The 25,858-nt window shown below is 37.9% G+C and overlaps 1 protein-coding gene across 3 annotated transcripts in view; it reads left to right on the forward strand.

The window, feature by feature from the left end:
* The first annotated feature begins 1,348 nt into the window (after nucleotides 1-1,348).
* Nucleotides 1,349-25,858, forward strand: part of BLNK (B cell linker) — a 94,276-nt gene continuing 69,766 nt past the window's right edge. The window contains exons 1-2 of one of the 3 annotated variants that reach the window (XM_042818539.1): nucleotides 1,349-1,480; nucleotides 5,935-5,997. In XM_042818539.1, coding sequence (XP_042674473.1) covers nucleotides 1,406-1,480; nucleotides 5,935-5,997 — 138 coding nt within the window. In that variant the 5' untranslated portion in view covers nucleotides 1,349-1,405. The remainder of the gene's footprint in view (nucleotides 1,481-5,934; nucleotides 5,998-25,858) is intronic. The other 2 variants (XM_042818540.1, XM_042818541.1) reach the window with 2 other exon arrangements.

The raw sequence follows: 25,858 nt of genomic DNA on the forward strand, positions 1-25,858 counted from the left end.
TCCCTCCACTGAACATGAAGGTCCTTCTACTGACACAGTCACCCCTGCACTGAAATTCAGCAGACAAAATCTCTGAAGGGGAGATTTTCTCTTTCTCCTGGGCCTGCACACAGTGGAAGAAAGCATCACTATCTCCCATCCGCCAGGGCAATGTCACCACCTTGGAACAACTCACAAGCAAAACACTATAAAATTCAATTTAACTTTTCTTACAGTGTGCACACTTAGGCACTTATATTTTCTATTCTCTGGAAGCAAAGTTTAAGATGCAATGGTGATCTATCTTAATTCTGCAATTCTGAAATTCCAGCTGCTGAGTTTTTGCCAAATTCAATGTTCTGCAAAGAAACAAGACAGAAAAGTGTTTAGAGCATTCAGTGGTAACTAATGACCCACTGAAATCCATTTTAACCTTTGAACACGTGCCCAAAATCCATTTTGCAGAGGGAAATAAAACATTGATAATAACTGGAAAGAAGAAAATAATATTCCTTGGTCTCCAGTCTTTTATGAAAACTTTGTTATTTCTCCTCTTGAGGTGACTCATATCTGCTGAGAAAAATCATCTGAGTTTGTTTCAGCAGCTGCATCTTTGCAATTGTATTGCCCAACCTATAAAGCAATGTCTCTCAAATTTTCCCATCGTTCCCATTTTAGATTATGAACCCTGCCCCTCCTCTTTGAGAGCTGCTTGTGCTGCTGCTCTGCAACTGGAAGTGCAGCTGGTGTCAGAGGTAAGGAGGCAGAGGATTGTTGCCAGTTGGGCAGGAATTCAGCTCCTGTAGGTGGCTGGGCTGGGACAGTTTCAGACCACTATTGCATATTGATACAAATTTATGGTGCCCAGGCTTGAGACAAAGAATCAAATTACATAATGTAGCAGTATGGATGTAAACTTTGAGTAACTAAGATCTATTTTTTCCCATGTAAACAATGCAGCACAATATGTCAAAATACACAAGTAAGCCAAATGCAATCTGAAGGCACATTCAGGCTATTGTACTAAGGAGTCCAAGGTAGGCAAGGCATAGTTATCATTAATACTTTCTGCAACAGATACGAAAAACCATTTCCATATTTAGATCTACAAACATGCAGATGACTCAGAAGTATTTTACATGCTGAATCTCAGCAGAATTTGCTTACCCAATTTCAGTAATAACTGATATTTGCATATGCTGATATTATGCAACAAAGCTTTCTTATACTGAAAAGTCACTCTTTTTTTTTTTAGGAAGTTGATACTTCCTAAACTGCTCTTTAAAGGCGTTCACTTTAAGCGAGCAAACAGGAAAAAAAAAAATACAGAAAGGACTTCCTCTTAGGATTTCTACAGCAGCTCAAAGACCAGTGAAGCAACTCAGTGTTATTCACACAGATCAAGTCTCCCTCTCTGGATAGCAACATGGCCACAAAACTGCCATCTCAAGAGGAATGTGAGAGCTGGACAGCTTTTCAAGTCGCAGACCTCCTAAGACAGGTACAGAATGTCAATGTAACACTTTAGACAGTTCAGTCTATATTCAGCTAGCAGAAAGTCTTAACGGATACTGTGTACAGACGTCTTACCATAAAAGTAAACTTGTCAGCAATTGCCACCCATGAGAACATACTGCGATTTTCTTGGTGTTCTCCTTTTTTTAATAGAAATCAAATTTGTGGCAGAAGTTGCTAATTACGATCTCCTACATGGCCATTCATAATAATATGCTTGATCACAGCAATAACTCTCAGGGTACAAAAGGTATTTCATGCCCTCAATTATACATATATATTATATATTATATATTATATATATATATATATATATATAAAAATTTGCAATTGTATTGCCCAACCTATAAAGCAATGTCTCTCAAATTTTCCCATCGTTCCCATTTTAGATTATATATATATATTCTATATTATATATATATTATATATATATATGAGAATAAATATCCATTTTAGCGAATATGAGCATAGATCTTAGATTTCAATTTTGCTTTAAAATTTGCAGCCTGTGAGTAAGAATCCAACTCTTTGACTTTTCTTCTCAGTGCATACATACCCACTGTAGCTGCTAGATGTCTCCTTAAAGTAGTTTGGCCTTTTTCTTCAGTCTTTCCTTTGCCTGCTTGGAACTTTTCTACCTACACAGTGTCCGTTCCAATGTATGCAAAACAACCTGAGTTGCACTAAGTATTTCAAGATTGTCTCTTTCTATTTAATGCTATGACTCAGCTTTTAGATTTCTACATATAATTGTACAATCAGTCCACTCACTGCATTTTGATAAATGTAAATATAACCATTTTTTTTTTTTTTTTTTTTTTTTTTTTTTGAGAAAATTTCTCTATATAGCTGGAGTTTATCCTACTTCTAACTGCAAAAGTACCAATCTTTGCAATGCTTGCTTCATTCAGTTAGGATGTAACATTACTAGGCTCTCATCCTTCTCAATTGAAGGAGCATGCAACATCTTAACATCTTTTGAGGGGAAAACTGTGTGTTATCAGGTTTTTATACTTGGTTCCACTTGTAACCACAACAAAAAATTGGCCAAAGTTTAAAACATTCATGTATTTATTTACCTTTCCATGTTTGCCTTGGGCATAAATACATACTTTTATGCATTTAAAAACTTAAAAAATAAAAAGTTGCCTGATGCTGACAGACCACAAGTGGGTCGCAGTCTGTGAAAGCTGACTTGTTAGGAGGAATTAATTCATACCATATGATAGTGTGACAACTAAACTCTTGAGCTCATTACTGCGAACAGTTAGTTGGAGAATTAGCTCAAGGCTTTGTAGCTTAAAGGAAATCAGACTAATTAATAGATGATACAGTGATTCTAATTACCAAGACAGAAAATTAATAACAATTGTTTTATAGCTCAGAGCCTTACAAGGAAATATCAGCATGCACAGTGTAACTGCTGACTTGCTAGGTGGAAGACTTAAAACCTCTCTCTTCTACCCTTGTAAAAAGCTATTAATGCTTATATACACATCACAAATTAAGGCAGACAAGTGATCCTATCACTGCAGCATAGCCAACAGCAGGTTCTCGGCTGTTCTGTGTAGCAAGGACCAGTGCTAGGAGCCTCCAGTACCTGTCCCGAAGAGAAGCAGTACCACTGCCCCCACAGCCAGTGCCACAGGCTGCCAAAGACTTCCCCAGAGACCAGCTATACGTGCATATGAGCCCTAAAATCTTGCTGCTCAGATTGCAGGACCAAACATTCAGAATTGAAAAATACCATAAATGGGATTACCTCTACAACCTGAGCTTGCTCCATTTTGTATATTCTTGATAACCTGCAACTGCTTCTATGTGTGCTATCTTTTCCAGTGAGGAAAAAATCTGCTTCTTTCAGTGCAGAAAAACCTGTATGTTTTGTGCACTACCCTGGGCTGTAATTCGTATGTAAAGCGTGCAAGGCCAGGGCTTGCTGAAAAAGAGGGAACAAAGTCATGGTAACGTGAAGTTACCTTGAAATATCAGATTCTACCAGGACTCCAGCACAGTATTTTTACCTGAATCCATGCAAGTCACTTGTGGAGGGAATGAAATACATTTCCTAAGTGTTTGAGTTGAAATTTCAGGCTCTAATTTGCAGCAGTGGTGAGAGCTGAACTGCAACAGTAGGAGCTCTGCTCAGAAGCTAAAAATTCCAAGTTATTGAATACATACATATATACCTTACATCCTGCCTAGCTTTAATTAGGTGCCCTAAACCAATGGATTCTATGAGGGCTGCTCCAAAATTAATGCCTCCTATTTCATTTGGTTCACCCATAACAGATGCTAGCAGGTGTTGGTGGTATAGCAGCACATTTTGACCTTTCCTTCCAATATTCTATTACATTTTATTGCTGTAGGACAGATGGCAGCAGAGGGGCTGTCTGACAAAATGGCATCAGACATGGAAGAGTGTATGAAGCAAATTCCTCCATGTAGAAAAAATATCACCCATTGCCACTCATTGACCATTATGAACATTTATGGAGACCAAACAGTGGATGTGAGAACAGTGAGGCTGTGGGCTGTGCATTTCAGCAGTGCATAGCAATAGGGGACCTCCTTTTTTGTGTAAATTTTTATGAATGTGTCACTCAGGTTCACCACTGATGAAAACGCAGAGTTTATGGTGATGGATATGGTGATTGTCTTGTATCTACTCTGTAACTGCAACTACACAGATATTCAATGTTATGCACAGACTATTTGGTGACCATTTGCTATGTGGTCTAATCGTTCTCCTCTGTACTGATGAATTACATTAGAAAATTGACATGAGTATTTCTATGAGTATAACCTATTCTCATTAATGTTCTCTGTTAGTGTCTGAGTTGGCCATTACTGCCACGAAATTTCATTATAATATAGGAAACAGTCACCAAGAACTAATACATATGTGACAATTATGACAGTTTTTCCCCATGATTTATAATCCATGATGAACAGGTTTCCAGTTTAAATACCATGTTTACCCAATTACAACAAACAAGTGTTTAAAACATTACAGGCCCAATCCTCCAAAAACCTGGATACTGTCTTTGAGCTTTTCCAAAAAATTGCAGGGTAGCCAACACCTGTCTTCCTTTTGATCATCATGATCAGATATTTAACAGCTTTCTGGAGCTCAGTTGTTCAAATCAGGTTGGATATTAGAAAAAACACTTTCTCAGGGTGGCAATGCATTGGCACAGGCTGCTCAGAGAGATGGTGGAATCACTGTCTCTGGAGGTGTTCAAGAACTGTGGAGATATGGTACAGAGGGACATGGCTAGTGGGCTTGGTGGTGATGGATTGGTGGTTAAACTATCTGATCTTAGTGGTCCTTTCCAACCTTAATCTCTCTATTAAAAAAATCAGAACTAATTAAAGAATTTATAGAATTTGTCTTGAAATTCATCATTAATGGAACTAAAATACAGACTGAATTCTTTGACTAAGCATTGCAAACACAAACTCATTTCAAGAATGGCACTTCCTTAACAAAAAAAAACAATTTTTACCCACTTTCCACATACACCTGCCATTTCTTTGCAAAACCAACTTAAAACACAATATAGCAACAAGTGAGAGTTTTAAGGCATTTCAGTAAAGTATAATCAATCTGTCCAATTTATTTATTTTTCCCAAATTACTATTTAGGTACTGTCATAAAGAAATACTACTATTGACTATCCCTGTTTCATCTGTATTATAAACAACATCAGTTTTCCTTGGGGGGTAGGGGAAGAAAAAATTACCACGTTACAGAAGAAAGATCCTGTTTCTGAGCCTAAATTTCTTCCTGGCAGTGCTCATCTGTCATGGGAACTGCAAGATACATCTTGCCCAGTCTCCTTTTTGGCCTTTTCTCATTCTACAGCAATTAAATCTCTATTGTTTATTTTTGTTGGGCTCTTTGTTCTATTTGTTACATTTTCTGCTCCTTAATTTCGTCTCCTCTTGTACATTCATTATTTCATCAATCCTTATCCCTTCTTTGCAAAGACAGAGAGAATAGAATGGTCAGGTTTGGAAGGGACCTCAAGGATCATGAATTTCCAACCCCTCTGCCACATGCAGGGCCACCAACCTCCACATTTAATACAAGATCAGGCTGTCCAGAGTCCCATCCAACCCGGTCTTGAACACCTCCAGAGACAGGGCATCCACAACCTCTCTGGGCAGCCTGTTCCAGCACCTCACCACTCTCTCTGTAAAGAATTTCCCCCTGACATCCAACCTAAATCTTCCCTCCCTAATAATACAATGCCTCATCTCTTCTTATGTGGAAGTCACTAGCTATTCCTAAGCATTGTTATTATTCTTCCCAGTATTCTTAATTATCCATACTAAATATTTCTACAGCCATAAGTATTTGAGCATGGAAATATTAATCAGCTTCTTCATAAATTTCAAGTTCCACACTCAATTCTACTTTTTCTTACGCCTCAGTTTGGAATGCCTGAATCTGCTGTGCTCGTAGAAAAACTGGGTATGGATGGATCTCATTTTTTGGTAAGCAAACCTTTTACAAGAGGTACCAGTCAAATGCATTTCATGTAAGTCTTGTATTACTTACAGTGTCAGGAATTACTGACATTTTCATTCTACATACGCACTTCTTTGTCTATTGCTCTAGCTTCCCATTTTGGTGTGTTGATTTACTTCCCTGACTGAAGCACTGTAAATCCCAGCCCCCCCTTCCTTCCCTTCAGACAGAGCACAGATATGTAGCACATTTTCTCTCTGTATTCACCCATGTTCTACTCTAGCCAGGAATGTCTCTTATGAAATATGACTTCCACGATTGCTGGGTTCTGTTGTTTGGTTATTTCTTGGTGTTTTTAAGAAAAATATATTTTAAAGCCATTGCTAATGTACAAGCTTTTCCTAAAACCTGCATGATTACTAGTACACAATTCCACAAATTTTGCATGAAAAGTATAGAGAATTCTGGGAATATCTGAAAAATTCTGACAGCCTCTTCTGTTGTGCTCTGTTATCGTATGGGGTTCTCTCTTTGTTTATTTTTGTATGATTGTGGTTCTATTGATTTCAACTAATACATAGAGAGAGGAATAGAGCAAATCCTTGACCTTGGGTAATTCCTTTGCACTAACTGCATTTGTGTAGCTTTTGAAGTAAAATAACCTTAAGACCTATTTTAAGGAAAAAATAATTGTTACAACAATAAGAGAAATAATTGTTACTTGGCTCTTTGTTTCTTAACAAAGCTGTTTGCTGGAAGCACCAGAAGTTTTTAAACTGTTTGTGTTAACAGAGGATCCTGTCCTGTAAATCCTGTAAATCCTGTCCTGACCACAGATACTCAGGTACATGCAGGTATACGTTAATACTTCATGGCCACAATGTAAAATAGAGTTTTCTAACAATTCATGCTAGGCTGACAAAGCTGTCCAATATAGGCTGAATTCTGTGTCTTTCACATGTTATAAATCAAACTACAAAAGATGCCGTAGTCACAGAAATTCTATTGCTGGAGAAGGACTGAGGTTAAAACTGAATGGATTGCCTCTTCTTACCTGCTCCAAGAAGCAACGTGCAGCAGCAGTGAAAAAGGATGTGAGAAGTATTTTCAGACATTAGTGGTAAACTAATAAAGCACAAGTGAAAAAAGCAAGAGGAACCATAGGTGGTCTGTGCTGATGATGAGTGAAAGAGAACTTTTTAAAAAGCAATATGACTAAAATGAAAGTATTTTCTAGTATGCTTTTCTAACTGTGTATTCTCTAACACATTTTTAAGCACTATTTTGCATTGCAGAAACCGTATCAATGTGTGTGATACAATGAGAACATCCGTTTTCAAAGGCATTGTGCAAAAAATGAGACAGGACGCACCTGTAGTAACACTCCTACAGCTTTCATATTCTTTCATTGAATTATTCAGTAGCTTTGTCAACATGATAAATCTGTAATAAGTTAAGCTTGAAATAATTAAATACAATACTAAAAAAAAGATTCAAGAACTTGTGTTTTGGAATAATTATAGCAATATATGAGTAATTGCAAGGTGTAGTTCACCTATGCACAAGCTAATATATAAATTAACTGTTAAATAATTTTTAAAATGTCCCACTTTCATTTCAAGCTCCTAGCATAATTTACAAGAAAATTAAAATATTCCAGGAATGAGAAGTTCCTCCTCTATTGCATGGTGTCTGATTTAGAATGTACCCCCTTGGCAAATCGCCTTTGATAACTTCCTCTGTGATGGAAAAAGCTATTAATATTTAAGATTTGAGAGATCTGGTTAAGGAGCTGTTCCTAAGAAAAGGAACATTCCTTTAGACCAAAAGCAACAATCTAATTGCATCCAGCCCCTGCTTTTGTGCTAAAATAATCTTGGATGTGCCATTCTAGAGACATCACAGTTGTGGCAATTGGCAAGATACTCCAGTCCATCCCTCCAAGGCATGGACACTGGGTCTTACTAACATATAAATGAGCGTCTGGAGTAGAGCTTCCCAAGAATTCACACTCCGCTTTGTTAACATTAGAATGATGTTCCTAACACTTTCAGAGAAATGAAAGAGGTTTGTTAGTGGGGGCAGATGCTGCCCACATGTTCTTTCATTATGATCACAGTTCAGTTTCTCTCTGACCTGGCTTAAATTGTGCTTGTGTTATAATCCAAGTACACATAATTCCGATATTCTCTGACAAAACATGGAATACCACAACCAGATTGGTATGGTACATACTATAATTACACATATTAAAAATCTGTGTTTCTACTCTGTACCACTTAAAATGTGATTCCTCAACTTTATCTACTGGTTTGTCAACAGAAGGATGGAAATCCAAAATACTGCAGTCCTGCGTATGTTATTTTATCCATATTTTCTTTTACCTTTGGCAAGTGCCTTAGGTTTTGCATCTCACTTTATCATTCAGTTCCAAGTGCCATATAATTTACTTCACTACACTCCACAGAGTCTTAATAGATGTCCAGTATTACCTTTGGACACTGAGTTAAAAGTCAGTGGTGGAGACTAGATAGAAATGTACACAAAAAAAAAGAAGAAAAACTTCAACAAGCCTGATACCGTCTGCAGGAGGCAGGAGTTACAGGTTTACCTACACAAACTCATAATTTATAATAAACAAATACTAGCTTGCCACTGTATATGTGCATAGAAACTCTGTGAAGATAGGTGTATCTCTTATAATGCATGTACAACACTGCTGCATCTACATAACTTTAGATGGATGTTTAGATGTAGCCTGGTTTTATTATAAGCTTTATTAGGTATTACTGAAAATTCCTTCTGGACTAGCAGATGAAGAAAGAAACTCTGTAGTACTTCCCATGTGAGCTGAGTGAATTTTTCCCCACTTTAGAGAGGGATTTTCTGCTTTACCTTTGCATGGTCTGAAAAAGACCTTCTGCCTCGTGTTCTGCTGCAGAAAGCAAATCAGAGAGCCTTGCGCAGGCTGGAGACAGTTTGACAGGAGCCAATCAAATGCCTACTAGCAGTTCTTCACAAGCCTTAGACAAGTCCTAATTCCCTCACCTGCCCCCCTGCCATGGCTCCAGTAATTGAAGCCTGTGCAGATGAAGCTTTTGCACTCATGAGGGATGCTCAAATCAAAGCTGCAATGCTCCCCTCCAATGAAAGCCCATTGGTAGCCTTTGTTAAAACCACCAGCACATCAGATGTGCCTGTTTCCTGTGTGGTTTCAGCATGGACATCTATCATTTAAAATTTTGTCCAAAGAAAGGATATCAAAAGTTTAAGAAATGCTGCAGGAAGTAATTACCATAGAATCAGAATGGTTTATGTTGGAAGGGACCTTCAAGATCATCTCATTCCAAGCCCCCTGCTATATCCAGGGACACTTCCCTCTAGACCAGGTTGCTCAAAGCCCCATCCAGCCTGGCCTTGCACGCTTCTGAAGAGGGACCATTCACAGTCTCACTGGGCAGCCTGTTTGTGTCTTGCCACCCTTTTAAGTTTACCATACAACCATACAACTAACATAAAATCTCTGAGGGGGAAGGGTTCTTGCACAACACATACTTCATGTCAAATACAAATAGCAGTTCATTCAACGGTGAATTAAATGGGTTTATCAACACTAATGTCTTTTTGAAGTTGAAGACATTCAAAGCCAAGACATGCAGGCACTGTAGCCACACAGAATTTAGCAAGTTGGCCACAATACCTTAAATCCATTTTTGCTGGTTTCAGAACGGAAATAACCTACACTCATATGATCAATGTTGTGGGGAGGGAGTGTTTTGGAGTATTTCTTTGAGCGGTTAAAACAATTGCTCCATAGCAATATTACATTCTGTTTTATAAACATATTGGGTATCAGGAAGATCTACATGAAAAAAACTGCACATGCTTTATAAAAATTTAGAAGTAGTAACTCATCCTTTTCTCATCTGTAAAATCTAAAAATGCGGAACAATAGTATATTAGCTCTGAAGCATACTGTACAGTTTCATTTTCCTTTTTTATCTACAGGATTCTGCTTGTGATGGCTATTCAATATGCAAGTCACATCTGAATGATGCTAATCTTGTCCCAATGTGCAAATCAGCATTTAGCCACAGCTGCATTGCACAGAGCATATTATATTCTCTCTTGCTTTTTTAATATCTGAATTTGCTACACTGTACTCTGATTTTCTTTTCTGAGAGTAGGTTTGTTTCAAGTTTTTTAATTCAGGTCTGAATTTCCAGTGACAGACTGAGAAGGATATAAAAAACAGTGAATTTTGAGTTGAACTTCAGGACACAAACAGGTCAGTTTTATTACATAGATTGCATACAGAAATCTGCTAGGAATTCTCATAGAATCAATCTGACCATTTTTCTAAATAATTTCCATGTATTTCTCCTCTATTTTTTTTTCAAAATTCAGATCACATGATTGGAACACAAGTACCTTGGAGAAAACCAGTCCTATTTCCATCACCAATACACTAGCAGTTTTATTGAGTAATACTTGAAGAAGGAAACTTGCATTGTCCTGTGGGAGATTTCTGCCTCTCTGCCAGTGCAAAACACTGCCAGATCTTGCCAGGTTCAGCTCACTGAGGCTGTACTTTGACATTCATTTATGTCAGATATTACTGAGAAAAGGCAAGGATTGTCTCACTCGGACGCTCTCCCATCCCCACAGTGCAGCAGCAGCAGACAGGAAAGGGCAGGTCTGCAGCTCCTCCGTTGGTGCATGAACCCTGCATGTCCCTTAAGACCTGAACTACTCCAGATACATCTAAGAGGGCGTTTCCCAGTACTGGGAATGGTATTTCAGCAGCATAAGGTGGGGGCAACTGAAAGCTGAGGTTTGGTTTATTAGCTGTCAGGAAAGGTGCAAGTTGCATCCAAGTTTTGTTCAACTGGATCTGACACACAGTCCTGTATACTCAGTTTTAGAAATAAAGCTTGGACCACAAATATCCTGAGGAAAACAGTGTCTTCTCAGGTCCTACTGTAAACAAGAAACTTTCTAATTTATTACTAAGGCTGCTGCAGAAGACCAAGAAACACTTTACGTGTTTTCCCCACATGTCAGTCAAGAATAGAAAGTCTCCTGTGGGTGAGGTCCAGAGAAACATGATGACAGAAGTTGCAGCTACTGGTCGGAAGTGCTCTCATGACAGCTAAATGCTGCAATTCTATTGCCAGCAAAACATAATATAATGGTAAACGTCTCATCTCAGAAAGCCAGAAAAAGCTTTCACATAGTCACACAAAACTTCAGTACTGATATTTTGGGGGTCCCAATTTTTGTGCATGCGCACACACACAAATAGAAGCAATCTTAGCAATCTTGTCCTGCCTCAGCAAGTGTACAAGCTTCCCCCTGACAAAAGTCAGCAATCGTTCTCAATATGGAAGTGATAGTACAAAAATGAGTATTTCCAGCTGCAAAACATACATAGGCCATACAATTGCATTAAATTCCTTGTCACTGTGCACAATTTCTAGCCTGCTAACGTTTATTTCTCCTATTCACATTCAATTACGTTTGACACTGTTTTCTTCTCCTTCCCCCAACACACTTTGCTAGGGTGAGTTCCTACATCCTCTGCTTATCACAGACTTCTTTTGGATGCTTTCTACCCATCCAATGTTTTCCTTCCTGTCAGCTTCAAGTCAGCCTCTTCCTTTCATTTTCTTCACACTTCCTGTTTATGAAAGGACATTGCTCTTGGCTGACGGATTTGCAGTCCTCAGAGCTTTCCTCATTGCCATCCCCCTAGCTGTAGAGGTTCCCCATCAGATGCAGTGAGCCAGCTTGAATATGAAAAGTATACTTTCAGAAACAACTTCATTTCAATTATTCCTGCAGGCTCTAGACTCATGGAGACAATGAAAAGCCTAGAAGCTGGTCAGAGCCAGGCACCTTCAGAGCTTGAACTCTTCTGCACTAAGACAAGCAATCTTGGCATCTCTCTCTGTATCAAGTGCCTTGTGGATTTGGAAAACACTTAAAGCTGTTTGAAATTAAAGTTTCTCAGGGTAGATGGAAACTGAAAATAGTTTCTCCTCCAGGGAGATGGATGGAAAGCATTAAAACTGAGGGCAAAGAGCGTAACAGAGAGCACATGAGCATTGTTTTTGCCCCTCAGCCATTCTTGCAGACAGCTGCAGTGGGGCTACCTATAAGAGCAGGATGCATAGCAGCAGCTTTCTGGGTCACTCTGGGCATCCTCTACTCCAAGCAAGGGGAGAGGTATGGGGTCAGTTTTTAGCTGCTTCTAACCAAATAGGAAACTGTCTAAAAGCAGAGTCACAAGTTCTTACATCATTTCAAGCTGAGGAAAATAATAGGAGCAAAGCACAGACAGGGGCTAAATGTAAAAATAAATTAAATAAATAAATAAATAAATAAATAGAGACTAAGAGTGACCTTAAAGAGATCTTAAGATAAGGGCCAAAAAGGGAGAAGTTTTACAGTCCATCACTTCTGCTGCCTATCAGTCATCCCATTAGGTAATAATGTACAAGGACAATATTTATTCATATTCCTTCATGTCAAAAAAGACATAAGAACACACAAGTTAATTTAAGTTAGTAAGAATACGAGCTATCAATTCTTTAATTTGAGAGTACATTAAGGGAGCGTTAGTAAAGAAAACGAGTGAATAAAACTGTCTAATGCCATGACCTATCAATGCAATCCTGTAGTAAAAATCCTGAGTCAGTGTGAACATATTCAATTCAGGGCAGGCTCCCTACTTTTTCCTTTGACAGAACCATACTTCTATTCATATTCCAAATGCTGCTGCCAAAAGTGATTTGAGCATAAATTTGTTTGTTTTATGCAGTGGCTGCAAATGATGAGAAGTGCTTCTCTGCTTTCTAGTTTTTATGCTCTGGCACACAACAACCCAATCAAATTCTAAATGTCAGATTATTCATAATTATATTAAATATGGATTAAAGGAATATCTTTTGATATAGAACTCTTTGTTCTTAAGGTTAACTGATAATTTTAAACATTATTAAAAATATCCTTCAAGTCTTGCGGACCTTTCAAATTCAAGGAACATAAAGAATGTGAGAAGTTATGGAAATTTTAAGCTATTGTGTCACAATGTTTCCAATACTGACTTCATAAGCTCTGAACTAGACAACTGAAAAACTCCAAACAGTCTCAATATTTCCAGTTTTGAACTTCCCATTTCTAGTTTATTCAAATATCCCAGTTATACAAATGCACCTCTTCAGACAATAGAACATCCTAGGAAATTGCCTTTAGAGATCATACCTGATTTGAAGAACCTTCATTTTGGGTGTTTTTGTGCTGCTTCCTTCCTGCAATTTGGGAGGGTTTGTTTTTGTTTGTTTGTTGTTTTTACAATGCTTGCATGTTGGAACTTAATACTAATGCCTGAAATCATTAGTCATTTTTAAAAATCTGTCCAGAAACTATAATCACTCATCTTGTCAAATACCAGCTGCTAATCATTTCAGTACTTCTACTTTCTATTAGCAGTTCCCTGTAGAGGGCTATAAATTCCTAATTCTCTTCTCTCTATTTTATGCTTGAAGAAACAGATGAATGTGGGAAACAGACACTAAAATGACAGGTTCCATTTTTCTTTACTTCTGTTCGAGACTCTGATCTTGCAAAACATACATCAGTTGGCAGAGGCACATTGTAAGTTACAGAAAGATTATTAAACGAATTAATTATAGGTTTCAGTGAGTAAGTCCCACAAGAGGTCAGCAAAGTCACTTAAGCAGAGAAGACAGCAGATCTCAATACTTTTCTTATTGACAGCATTTAAACCTTTATACAGACTTGTCATTGCCTACTGATAGATGAGCCCTTAGCACTGCTCAACTACTGAACAATTTTATATAGTTTCATGTCCGCTTGACTGAACGTCACTCAGGTCACACAGCAGCTGGAAAGTATTGGCTGACTGCAGCTTGCTAGAATGCTAGAGGAAGTAGCATTTTGTTTCTCTAACAAGGAACTAAGATGAAACAGTTGGTAAGAATTTCCCAAAGATACAGATTTAGATAAGGCCAAGGTTATAAAATGGTTACTCCACATTTCTTGCCAAGAGTGGAAGAAAAAGCTCAACAACTGAATTTTTACAGGAGAACTTGGCATTTAAAAGGTAAAAAGATGGGTTTTACAGAAGAGTGAGAGACCTGAACTAATTGAAGGGAAGAGTATCCACCAACTTGCAGTAGCGTTTCCTTCAGTAAATAGTGCTTCCTATCAACCCCAAATGACAGAAAGATTACAGATTTTCAGAAAATTCTCTTTTGCTCATATCTACAGCAATTTTATCAACACTGCCTATGCCAGCTCTATGAAAGGGTGTTATATCAAAAACTGTAGGAGCAAGAGCACTGAAGACAAAGCTGAAAATAAACCCATGGGTCACTGAGGTATCTGCAGAAAGGGAAAGCTTTAGACCAGATGATTTTACTGTTCTTATTTCTATATTAAAGATATATGTGAGATTTCATACAGTTAGAGAAACTGCAAGGAACTTGTGTTCATTTCTGGGTCCAATTTCTTTTTCAAAGATTTTTTATTAGACATCATAATAAATTGGAAAAATTAAACTTTCAACTGGACAGTTTCCCTAGAAAGAACTTTAAGAATAAAAAATGCCGAGTATTTAGTAATCCTGTAATGGAAGAGCCGCAGAGAGAACAGTGGATCTCACAGAGGCGGCTAAACTTGTAACCCTAGTTTCTTGGCATCATGAAAATGAAAAGAAATTGAGCAGCAATCAAAGTAGAAGCGACATCAACCCGGCTGGACCAGGAGTTCATTAGGTATTACTGGGATTGTGGGTCTGTAGTACTCAGCCTGGAAGATATTTCTGGAGGTTTCTGCAGCTAGGACTAACCCTGAGTTTGTTTCTTTTGTTGTTGTGGGTTTTTTTGTTTGTTTCTTTTTTTTACTCCTTTGAGGAAGCATTAACACAGTTTAAAATAATAATAATAATGTTGTGAAGGAGTTTTTCTAAGACTGGGTCACTCTTATGGCTCTTCTCTGGTTTGAAAAGCCCGATATATATGATTCAACCAAAAACCAAGATATCCCGAGAGAAGCAGAGAGAATGGAAATCCTTGGGGTCAGAGTAGGAAGACTCTGAAGATGTAAATTATTAATTTCCATTGGGTTCAGAAAGAGGACTTTTCTGTATGCATCACATATAGCAATCAGTATAGAGGATTTCTATGCTACACTATTTAGTTTACACAGAAGCTTTAACATGAGTTGCTGTTCCAAACAGGGCAGATGCAAAGGCCCCAAACATTGCCATGCAACTTGGGCTGGTAAGTGATACTAGCCCCAAAACAACCAAGTTTTTCCAGGGAGTTACATTGAGCTCATATTCCTACGGAATCAAAGGAGAAAAAAATTGGAGTCTCAGCTGCAGAAGTATGTCAATAAAGAAATAATAATAATAATAAAAGATACAAATTTAATTTCCCAGAAGAGTATTTTTGTTGAAGCACCATCCAGACCTGCCTGGATGCTATCTACTGCTACAAAGTTACAAACTCAACATAAGCACAGTTGTTACCAACAAGATATCCAGAGGATGTGATAGAAGGATAGTTACATCAGCATCATTCTGCAGGTAGTTTTCACGCAGATATGCTCATTGCCTAGGAGGAGGATATAATCCACAATAATCTGAACATATTTCACTAATGGCATCTGAAATTTTATGGCTCTTTTAAAAGGGTGTAACACAGCTAAAATGAAATCCATGCAGTCTTCAGTGCAAGTTTAGAAACAAGAAAAATAAAGACCAATTTGCAAAGCTTTGTAAAAGTTCTCATTTGTAAAATGGAACTACCCCATTTTCTTGTGCATTATACCCTTTGCTCTGAATAAGAATGATGCTAGGAAAAAGAGAGAAAATACAGTGACTGATAATTTTCAATGTGATGCTGTCTTTATTTAAAATCAGTAGGAAGAAATGGCTTGCATAGCCTGTCAGTTACTGACATACTATTCCAAGCAACAAAAGCTTGCAACCATTCCTAGGATGGTTCATTGGACACTTAACATATTTGTCTCTCTTCCCATATCTAAGAACCCACAGAATTTTCCCACTTTATAAAAAGTATACAAATACAATTGCAGAGATCTCTTTCACTAGTGACTATTCCCAGTGTCAACTCAGGGTCAAATCACAGACTTCAATAGTAGGGAATCTGGCTCTAAATTCCGGCTGCACTGCTGAAAAGCCTCATCACACACTGGTGCTCAGGAAGATCTGTGCTGGAAATAAATTAGAACTCTCTGAGTACCCACAGATCTGGTACTTAGAAGAATTCCAGTTGTTTTATGCATTTTAGGCATCCAGAATACTGAAGAGTAAAATCTTTGCAAAATTCACATTACTGTGGCAAATGCGTAACTTCTGACAAGGTAGGGTATCTTGATTTCCTGTAGGTACTACTGAATTCAGTATTTCAATTTGCATTCAAAGAAACTTTTAAAATTGGCACAGAAATTCTCACCATTTAGGGAGATACTGTTAGTAACCACAAGGCATACTGTAGAACACTCATTTTGTTTCTGTGCTTTCCTTTTAACTTTCTTCCCAGTTCCTGTGTGACTAGGCTTTTTGGCTTAACATTTTGCCCCTTGCTACTTGGATACAATCTACATTTTTTTAAAACATGTCATTGCCTGCTTCCCTTGTGACATTGTCATTGAAATGCATAAGATTAATTGCTATTAAAAGTACTAACAGCCTTCATATGCCCTGAGTTTGTCATAGCATGGCTCTGAATAATGCATAAACACTTGATTTTGCATTAAACTTACTTACAAGTCTTGATGTACTAAAACATCCACTGTGTTTAACCACTTGAATGTGATTGTATTTTTTTGAAACTAATAAAAAACAGACAGTAGTTTACAAGTGTGTATTTGATATTCTTAGCTGACAAACTCTGCTACCCTTTCAGTGCTATGCAAGGAATAGTGCTTGCCCCAAGCCCCTAGTCTCCTATGAAGAAGGAAAAAACAACACTTCATTTAAGCATTACATTTTCTGGCTAGCGTATAAAAAGCAGATTAGAGAACATCTGTATGTACCAGCACTACGTTGCAAGAGAGCGAGGCTCTTCACTGCTCTTAAAAAATAAAAAATAAAATAAATCAAAAACCTAGCTGCTTATTTCAGCCTGGGTGGTACACAGAGTATCTGAAAAATATCTGTGGAAGCATAACACTGAATTCCAAGGAGGCAACAGGAAGATAAGTAAATAAAGATCTGTTAGCATAAAGGTATAACTCAAAAAGCCATCAGTTATAAATGGTCACAACACATGCATTTCCTAAATGAAAGCCCTCTGCCAACAAACTTTTAATCTTTGTTAAACCTGTGCCACGCATTATTTATGGTGTTATCACTCCTTTTTCCCTGCCCAGTTAGGTGTTCTTAAACATTATAGCATGGAGTTACATTTTCTGTTCGGTCTTCAAGTTTATTCATGATTATACTCTGAAGATGTTCAGGAATGCAAGGAATTGGAAACCTCAATCAGGCCATTGAAGGCCCTTGTTAATTTCGGCAGCACAGATAAAATGGATATAGACTGGCATTTACAGACAATAGCTGTATTTTCACAAATCAGTACAGAATATAGTTCTGAGGGTAAGAATTTCTCAAACATGGTTTTGTCTCTATTGAGTTTTTTATATAACACTTTAATTTTTTTTTTTAGTAGAAAAATAATACTGCTGTTCAGCTTTAGGTGGAAGGGTCACCACTGTTGATTTTAATACTTTATAAGGAGTCATTTGTAAATGGATTTTGATTAAGCCTACCTGCCTGAAGTTTAAAACAAGTTTGTTCCCCATCAACAATACTGAGAAAAAAAAGCGAATGTAAAATACAGATATAACAGTCATTCTGTGATCAGTTTATTTTCCTATTAAAAAAAAAAAAAAAAAAAAACAGCTTTTCAACAGCATCATCGCTAGTATTTATAGATACCAAATTTAATGTGAAAAGTCATGCTGATCGTTGGTGTTTGTAATATTTATTGAAGCATGAAGAAAACTCATGTAATCAAGATCAACCATTTTTATCCAATTAGGTGGTATTTTTTTTTTTTTTCCTTGTGTACCTTGGATTCACATTGCTACAAGACTTAATAGCAAGTCTTTTAATACTACACTGTATTATTTTCTAACATCTAATAACTAATACATAATCACTGTCCATTAGTGCCTCTGGAGATCATTCAGTACACAGCATGATTTTTTTGTGCTAGAGCCCAATGTTCATACAATTTCTAGTTTGCTTTTGCATGTTGGCAATAGCATATGACAGTTACTCCGCACTGTAAGTTGTCCTAAAATCCCAATTAAAATTTTTAAGTGGCGCACAAGTAAAAATTCTAAGTTAAATTTCAATATTAGTCAGCAGTAGAGGGGTGAGAAAGGGATAGCAGTGTCAACCAGTGACAACTTTTTCCTACAAAGCAGTCGCTCACATATAGAATACCCCTGGGAGACTAATTTAAGATGTGCTTATAACCAGTCTATTTTGTCCCAGCATAAAAACCACCACTTGTTTTCAAATACTGTCATAATGACAGAATTATAGAATGGGTTACAAATATGTGCATCTTACTCCTGGAATGAGTTTATTTTTGAAGCCGTGTGAATCTTAGAAACTGCTCAGATGTGAAAATGCATTTGCATGCACAGCTTTGACCTCTACGCTTGTTCTTTGTCCATTAATGCGTCTCAGCTGGTTTGTCTTTTAACATTCTAAAACTTACAGTAGTTGTCAAAACTCAACTTTTCACAAAGAAAACATGCTTCTTTTCCTTGCTACTCCCACATCCAATTCTGCACAAAATTGATTTAAACGTATACTGCTTCAAAAGTATACGTTACAGATTACTTCAGATGGTAATCTGACTAAAATTTAAATGTTGGGTCACTGCCCTGTAAAGAATATATTTTTATAAATTTTACATAAGTATCCCATTTCTTTCACTGCAAAAACCACAGTTCCTAACCACTGTAACTTGGCCAGTTAGTCAATAGAATAATTGTTTTAAATGGGTAGAAATAAGTTGTTGGATTACTTTTGTCTCTAAAGGACATTCATCAGAACAGTAGTTTCAGTATTTGGCATCATTTTTATAACTTGTTAAATCATTCAGTCCACAAATAGGCCACTTCAAGAAAGAAACAAAAGTATGTTTTCTATTCATTCCCAAACAGCATCTAATGTCATATAATCAGTGCGGAACAGAGTAGAATCACATATTTCAAATACTTATTAACTTTGAAAACTACAGGCGTAGATATGACCCTCATTGTCTGACATGAAGTGTCAAAGAGAAAAGATTGATATTCACATCTTTGAAGATTCACAGTGTTGTGAGGGAGAAGGAAGAGGCATATTCTGGGCAGCCCAGGATTTCAATAAGTAAATAAAGTTTGTGTATTAAGATCAAGCAGCAGTGTGGAAGTAGAGAAGACACATAGTATGTTTATTCTGTCAAGAAAAATCTATACACAAACATATATGGAACTTTGTTTATCCTAACATGTCCTGAACCCAAAACCAGATCTCATTTTTTTTTTCTTCTGAAATGCAATAGTTTAACACATACCAAATAGGTATACTTATCCATTTGCCTGTGATGTAGGATGTTAAATTTCCACATAACAACAGAAGAAATGAGAAACTTTCAAAGTACTTTCTCCCTTGCTTCTAACTGGCATTATCTGTCCAGTTCATAATATCAAAAAAAAAAAAAAAAAAAAAAGATATCAAACTCTCAAATTCAGTTACTCTTCACCTTTGTAGCTCTCCCCACAACAATTCATCATCCAGAAGCATCATTAGCATCAGACATGGTACACTGACATAAGACACTGTTTATTGCATTGGACCAGAAAAGATTTTAATTAAACCACTGAAGTACACTAACACATCTAATGACATTACAGAAAGTCAGCAGGGATGCAACATGTAGGGGAGTGTTATATTTACAAGCTGTCTTTCAGACTTCCACACTAGGAAAAAATAAAGGTGACACTTGCATCAAAGTCCTTAACCCCTTTGTAGCCAAGTACTTCAAGAAAGTTTCCATAGCTCAGTGGTAAGCATGGGTTAATACTGCATTATTCATCTTTAGCTTTGCCCTTTCAAGAGATGGCCATAGCAGGCTCCAACAGATGACAGCCATAACTCACTAAAAAGCACTCAGCACATCATCACAGATCAGGAAAGGGGTTGCTGCTCCACAATAGACGTCTTCCAACAAGCACACTCCCCTTAGAAGTCCATATCTACATTTCCCATGCTGTCATCCAATACAGAGAAGATTCACACTTTGACTGAAGACACCTATACACATCTTTTTCCAGTGGCAGAAATAGCTTTTTCAGTTTGAACCAGTACCACACAAAGCAAGAAGTATTGCCAGCTGATCTGTTCAAAATTGTCATGCAGGCTGAGTAATTTTAGCAGCCTAGGCCTGGTATGTAAATCTTGCATACTATCAGTGGATCCTCATTATGAAAATTACAGTGTAATACTGCTGTTCACCTACGTTATCACAATTGTATATGGTGTTCCTTCTCAAACTTGCAATGAGGTTCCACAACCTTAAAGTCTATCTTTTTACAAAGTTTTTCTACCTACTGCTGATACACAGCAGTCATATTGCTAATGGACACAGTAATTATGCACTATTTGTAAAGCTCCTTACAGTGACTGAGGCAACAAGACTGGAGAAAGTGAGCTGTTATTTTTCAAGATACCTATACAACATTTTTATGAGTGTATGAATTGAAGACTATTTATACCACATATCTATGATCGCTGTGATTTTAAAATGAAGCTAAACAGTGGAACTGAAACACTACATTCAGAGTGTAAGATACCATCAAAGGAGATACAGCAAATCTATCCTACTACCTAGGGATGCATGCTCAAAGCTAAAAAGCTTGCTAGATTTGCAAGTGAACGCACGAAATTGTTAGCTCAATTCAAAGAAGAGGGCGCCAGCCAAGGGAGTATTTTCAGCTGCCAGATACATACAAAGTCACTGTTCAGTTTCCAATTGAGAAAGAGCATTTATTTTTAACGTTAAGATTAGCTACTTCTGGTTCTCTTGATCAAACTTACTGTGCTTACAACTATGCATATGGTCTTTCTTGATCTTTCAAGGCTATTCTCATGCAAATGTTTTGCTTTCATGCTTGCTGTTCCAGTTTTAAGATTGCTGACTGCCTCTACTGCGTTTACTCTGAGTGGTGAGATGAGTCCCACGTTTTCTGTAAAGTCTTTTCAGGCTCAGCTATTTCCCAGCACTTCTTGCAATAATTATTACTTGTGTCCAGATGTAGGAAAGCAGAAGGAAGCTGCTCTTGCAGACAATGTCAGCTGGGAGCACTTCTGCTCAGTTCCCAGGCCCTTGGCCAGGAGGGGCAAATTGAAGGCTCAAAGCTCCCCCCACTTTCTGGATTCTCCAGGATTGATCCTATTGCCTCTAACTGGCCAAGAGAGCTGTGCAGTCTCCACAATCAGTTATTTGTCCCATACAGCAGCCTTTAAGTAGGATTATGACTTAACTTTCCCTAGTAACTAGGGTCCTTGCCAATCTCACTTATCAGTGACCTGAGAATTGATTTCTGCTGTGCTATTTCCTGTTGTCATTTTCAGTCTCCCTCATGAGAGCATGATGGAAGCTCTTAATCCCAGAGAGAGATCTCGTTTCATAGTGCAGTGCACAGAGCACTTTCCACTAAGCTTCTGCAATCTTTTCAGAATAGCACATTTCCTTTTTTTAAGATGAATATTGAGATACTGAAAAGTGTCACCACCACACCCAGTTCAGCTCATCTTCCTTCATTTCCTCAGTAAGCAAAATTAGATTAATTGAAGCAACAGCTTTGCAATTGGTTACAGAGCAATGCTTCCTGTTCCACCTTTCCTATGTTTCCCTACACCCAAGAGGACAACTTTTCCTGTAGGATTAGTTTTCAGCCACATTACTTCCCCAATTCAGTTTATCACACAACTGCTGGTGACAGCATGGGGGAAATAGAGGAAGCAGCGTCCAGAACTTCTCCAAGAGGTTCATAGTGACTGAGAACACAGCTTCAGTGCCTGATTTCAAAGAAACCAAGATAGCTGAAGGTACTGTGCCAGTAGTCACAGTATTGGTCTTCCCAATGACAGTTTCTTATTTCCCTTCTCACCTCTTTCCAGCCAGATGCTTTCAGGCCAATTCCTTTGTTTAACTTGCAGCTGAGTAAAGACCCAAAATGGTCAGAAAAACACCAGAGCCAGCACAGGGTGGAAGATGTACCACTGAGCCAGAAGTTGAGACAGAAGGAAAGAAGCAGGACTGGCCTTCTGGTAGCCACAATCAATGGGATGTACTGCTGTCTCTTGCAGCTTCCCCTCCCAGCAGCAGCTTGTTGATGTCAGGAATGAAGCATCAAAAGGACTGCATATCAGATGTGTTTTGGGATATGAAACAATTAAGAGACTTGTGCAGGTTATCTAGGGGAGAGTGACTGCTGCAGATGAGGAGTCTCCTGGAAAAACTGCCATCGTCTCATCTGCAGACTGGCAGACCAGTAATGGGAGAAGAGCTTGCTAACTTCGGGAAATACCAGGTAGAAAAGCAGATCATTTAAACAGGAAAAGATGGGCTAAAAAGAAATAACACAAGGCAGGCCAGATTTCACAACAGTGCAAAAGGGCAACGTGTAACACAAGTCATATTTATATGCAGATATTGGAAAGGAGCTCAGCAGCCACAGGCAGCAACTGGCCTCATATGTTGCCTGATCTTGATGAAGGGAAGATTATTAAGAGAAGTTAACAGCTCCCTACAAGATGCCATTTTTTTCCTACATTCTTAATCACTGATGAAATTGAGTCCTGCAAAACAGTTTATTTTAATTGATATAGTATCTTCAGAGTTAAATGATTTTGCTAGAAGTCTGGCTCATCTGAATTCTCTGAATATACGTATATAAAAATCAGATTTCCTAATCTTACAGTCCACATTAGCACCAGACTCTGCAGGCTTTTTCTGAGCCTGAAATTCTTGAAGTGATAGCAGTATTCTCCATTTGTGGGATTTCGTTTCTCTTTTCAAACACTAAAACGTCACTTAATTTTCTTAAGCATTTAGCAGTGCATGACTGTAAAAATATGAGAACCGGTTTTACTTTCTGTGTTCCGGTAAGTATCCTTTCATTAAAGGCTTACAAATAAAGAACTCAGCCTACAGAGCATCACTGTTAGGCAGTATAATTTTTTAATTTTTGTTGAAGAACTTCAGAAACTCATCTCTCCATCAAGTCAGCCTAAGACTGATCAGAACTTCCATGTTTTTAGAAAAATAACATGAACTTTCCTATGTCACACACTAAGAAGATTTACATTGCAGATGAGGTGTTACTGTCACAGTCCATGGCAGTTCTCTGCAGGCAGCTCTCAGGGAGGACACTATTCATTCAGCATGCAAGATTTGATATGACAGGTTTAAAAAGTTTTGGATAGCCAAATGTGAGTTGCAGGTTCTGAGAGTAGAATGGGCTGAAAATGCTAGGTCATAGCTAAATAAAAATCACAGAAACAGCCACCCACAGCGTGTAAAAGAATAAAGGATCCACTAGTTTTATCTTCACTGGGGATTCTTCAGCACAAAAACAAACCAAATATGTACGCTTCAGGTACTCTTGTGGAGCATATTTCCCTCAAAATAATATAAACCATAAGGATTCACTGAGGTACTACCACAGGAAACTCTCTCTTGAAGGAAAACCATATTTATGATATCTCAGCAGTCAAATAAATGGGGCAAGGTAGGCAGTGCAGCCTTGGAGTTCTGGCAAAACAATACATATTATACATATATGTATTACATATTAAATGCATAAGTTTAATATGCATTGAATATTACTCAGACCATCCATGGGGGGAAGCAGGAGAGGGAACTTGATTTTCACCTAAAAAAAGTTAAAATAGCATTGCTACAAAAGAGATCCCCAAAGGTGCTAAAGTAATACTGTTAGTTTATCCTAAAAACATCAAGTACTCTCCTGTTCCTTCCAGCATGATAGAAAACCAGACCTCAATCTCTTCCAATGCTTTTAGCACGACCCTTAAAGAGTGGTAGAACAAGGTAGGCAGCAGTTCCTAATGGCTGACAAATCCACAGAGCCTACCCCCATCAGTCCTATTTACACCAAGGTTTTCCTGAGCATATACCCTACGAGTACAACTTTATTTGTACTGAGAGGTTTTCTTCAAGCCAAATACAGAGGCAGCTACCGTGAAATCATAGAAGTAGCACGTGTATCAACTCTGGTATCATTTGCGTGCCTTATGATTTTAATGCTGGAGAACCACCAGCACACGAGCAGCAAGGAAACCTCTACACTCCCAGTGAGTGCAGACTAAGCCTCCACACATTGCAGGCAGCCTCATTTTATTGCAACCTCTTCCACATGCAGACTTGAAAGGTCAGAAGCACATCAGCACTGTTAAGCGCCTGTACAGGATTAGCTGTTGGGATAGATAAGCACATCACCCAGCTCTGGCTGGCATGACTTAACTAACCTTGTCCTTACTGAGCAGCTCTCTTACTCACAGGACTGCTGATCATCAAAGCATATCTAGAAACATGGGAAAGACAAGTTGCGCTGCCTGGCATCTCACAGCTACAAGTCTTTTTTTATGAAAGTGGGACAAAGCCAAAAGCATTACCAGGGTGGCATTGCACAGTCTACGAAGAGGGACAAAAGAATAATAATGGAATAACTTACATTAGAAGGGACCTCCTCACACCTCCAGTGCACAACTGGTGCTCTATCCCCCAAGCTCTTTGGTGGTGCTCCACAGGGCTCACTCCATTATATCAACATCTGTTTTGTACTAGGGACCCTGCAGTTGCACGAATGGTTTTGCAGCAGAGGCATAGGATTTGGGGCTTATGAGGGCAGCCTGGTCTAGTATTAAATGTGGAGGTTGGTGGCCCTGCATGTGGCCACTGCAGGGTCCCTTCCAACCCTGGCTATTCTGTGATCATCTCTGCTTTATGTTCAAGCAGTAGGCTCATCTCTCCTAAATCACAGCAGCTGTTTCTTACACCACATCTGTGACTTCAGTTTCATTGCAGAATATCAACATTAGTTGTCAACAATCATGATTCATTTTGTTTTGAAAGTAAAAGAGGCGAAATGATGTAGGCAGCCTGTCATGATTCACTTGAAACTGCACAGATCTGTTTCATTGGAATTATGCTGTTATGTGTATACACACATACACTCTCACCCCCACCCACCCCTCAGGTATTTACGAAAATTATGGATTGAAAATAACATAAAACACAGATTTAAAGCAAAAAACACTGAACAGTTCTTGCCGTAAGCTGTCAACCCTGGAAAAATTATTATTTTTCACTTATTTCCGCCCTCTTCTAAATATGCTTCCACTGAAAAACGTTTCCTTTCCTTCAGATTTGTGCTTGACTTCACTGAGCATACTCCTGATATCTTGTTTTAGACAGACTTGAATAGAAAATGCTCAATTTAAATTGCATCCCTTAGTCCTAGAGATGGCATCTGAAGCACAGATTTAAAATATTTAATATTTCATTTTTGCATCATTTTGTTCTTTTTTTTTTTTTAATGCTTATTAGTCCTTTATCTATTGTACATACAATAGCAAAGGAGGCAAAAATAAATTAAAGCTCCATTGGGATGGGGACCATACAGAGTTTTAGCAAGAAATGTACAAAATACAAACGCTGTTTGAGTAATATGTATGACAAATAAGGTTATCAGCTATGGTTCAGGAAAAAAAAAAAAAAAAAAAAAAAAAAAAAAAAAAAA

This window comes from Centrocercus urophasianus, unplaced genomic scaffold (assembly GCF_019232065.1).
Source record: "Centrocercus urophasianus isolate 14NV4802_14NV808 unplaced genomic scaffold, USGS_Curo_1.0 seq_17, whole genome shotgun sequence".
NCBI classification, from domain to species: Eukaryota; Metazoa; Chordata; class Aves; order Galliformes; family Phasianidae; genus Centrocercus; species Centrocercus urophasianus.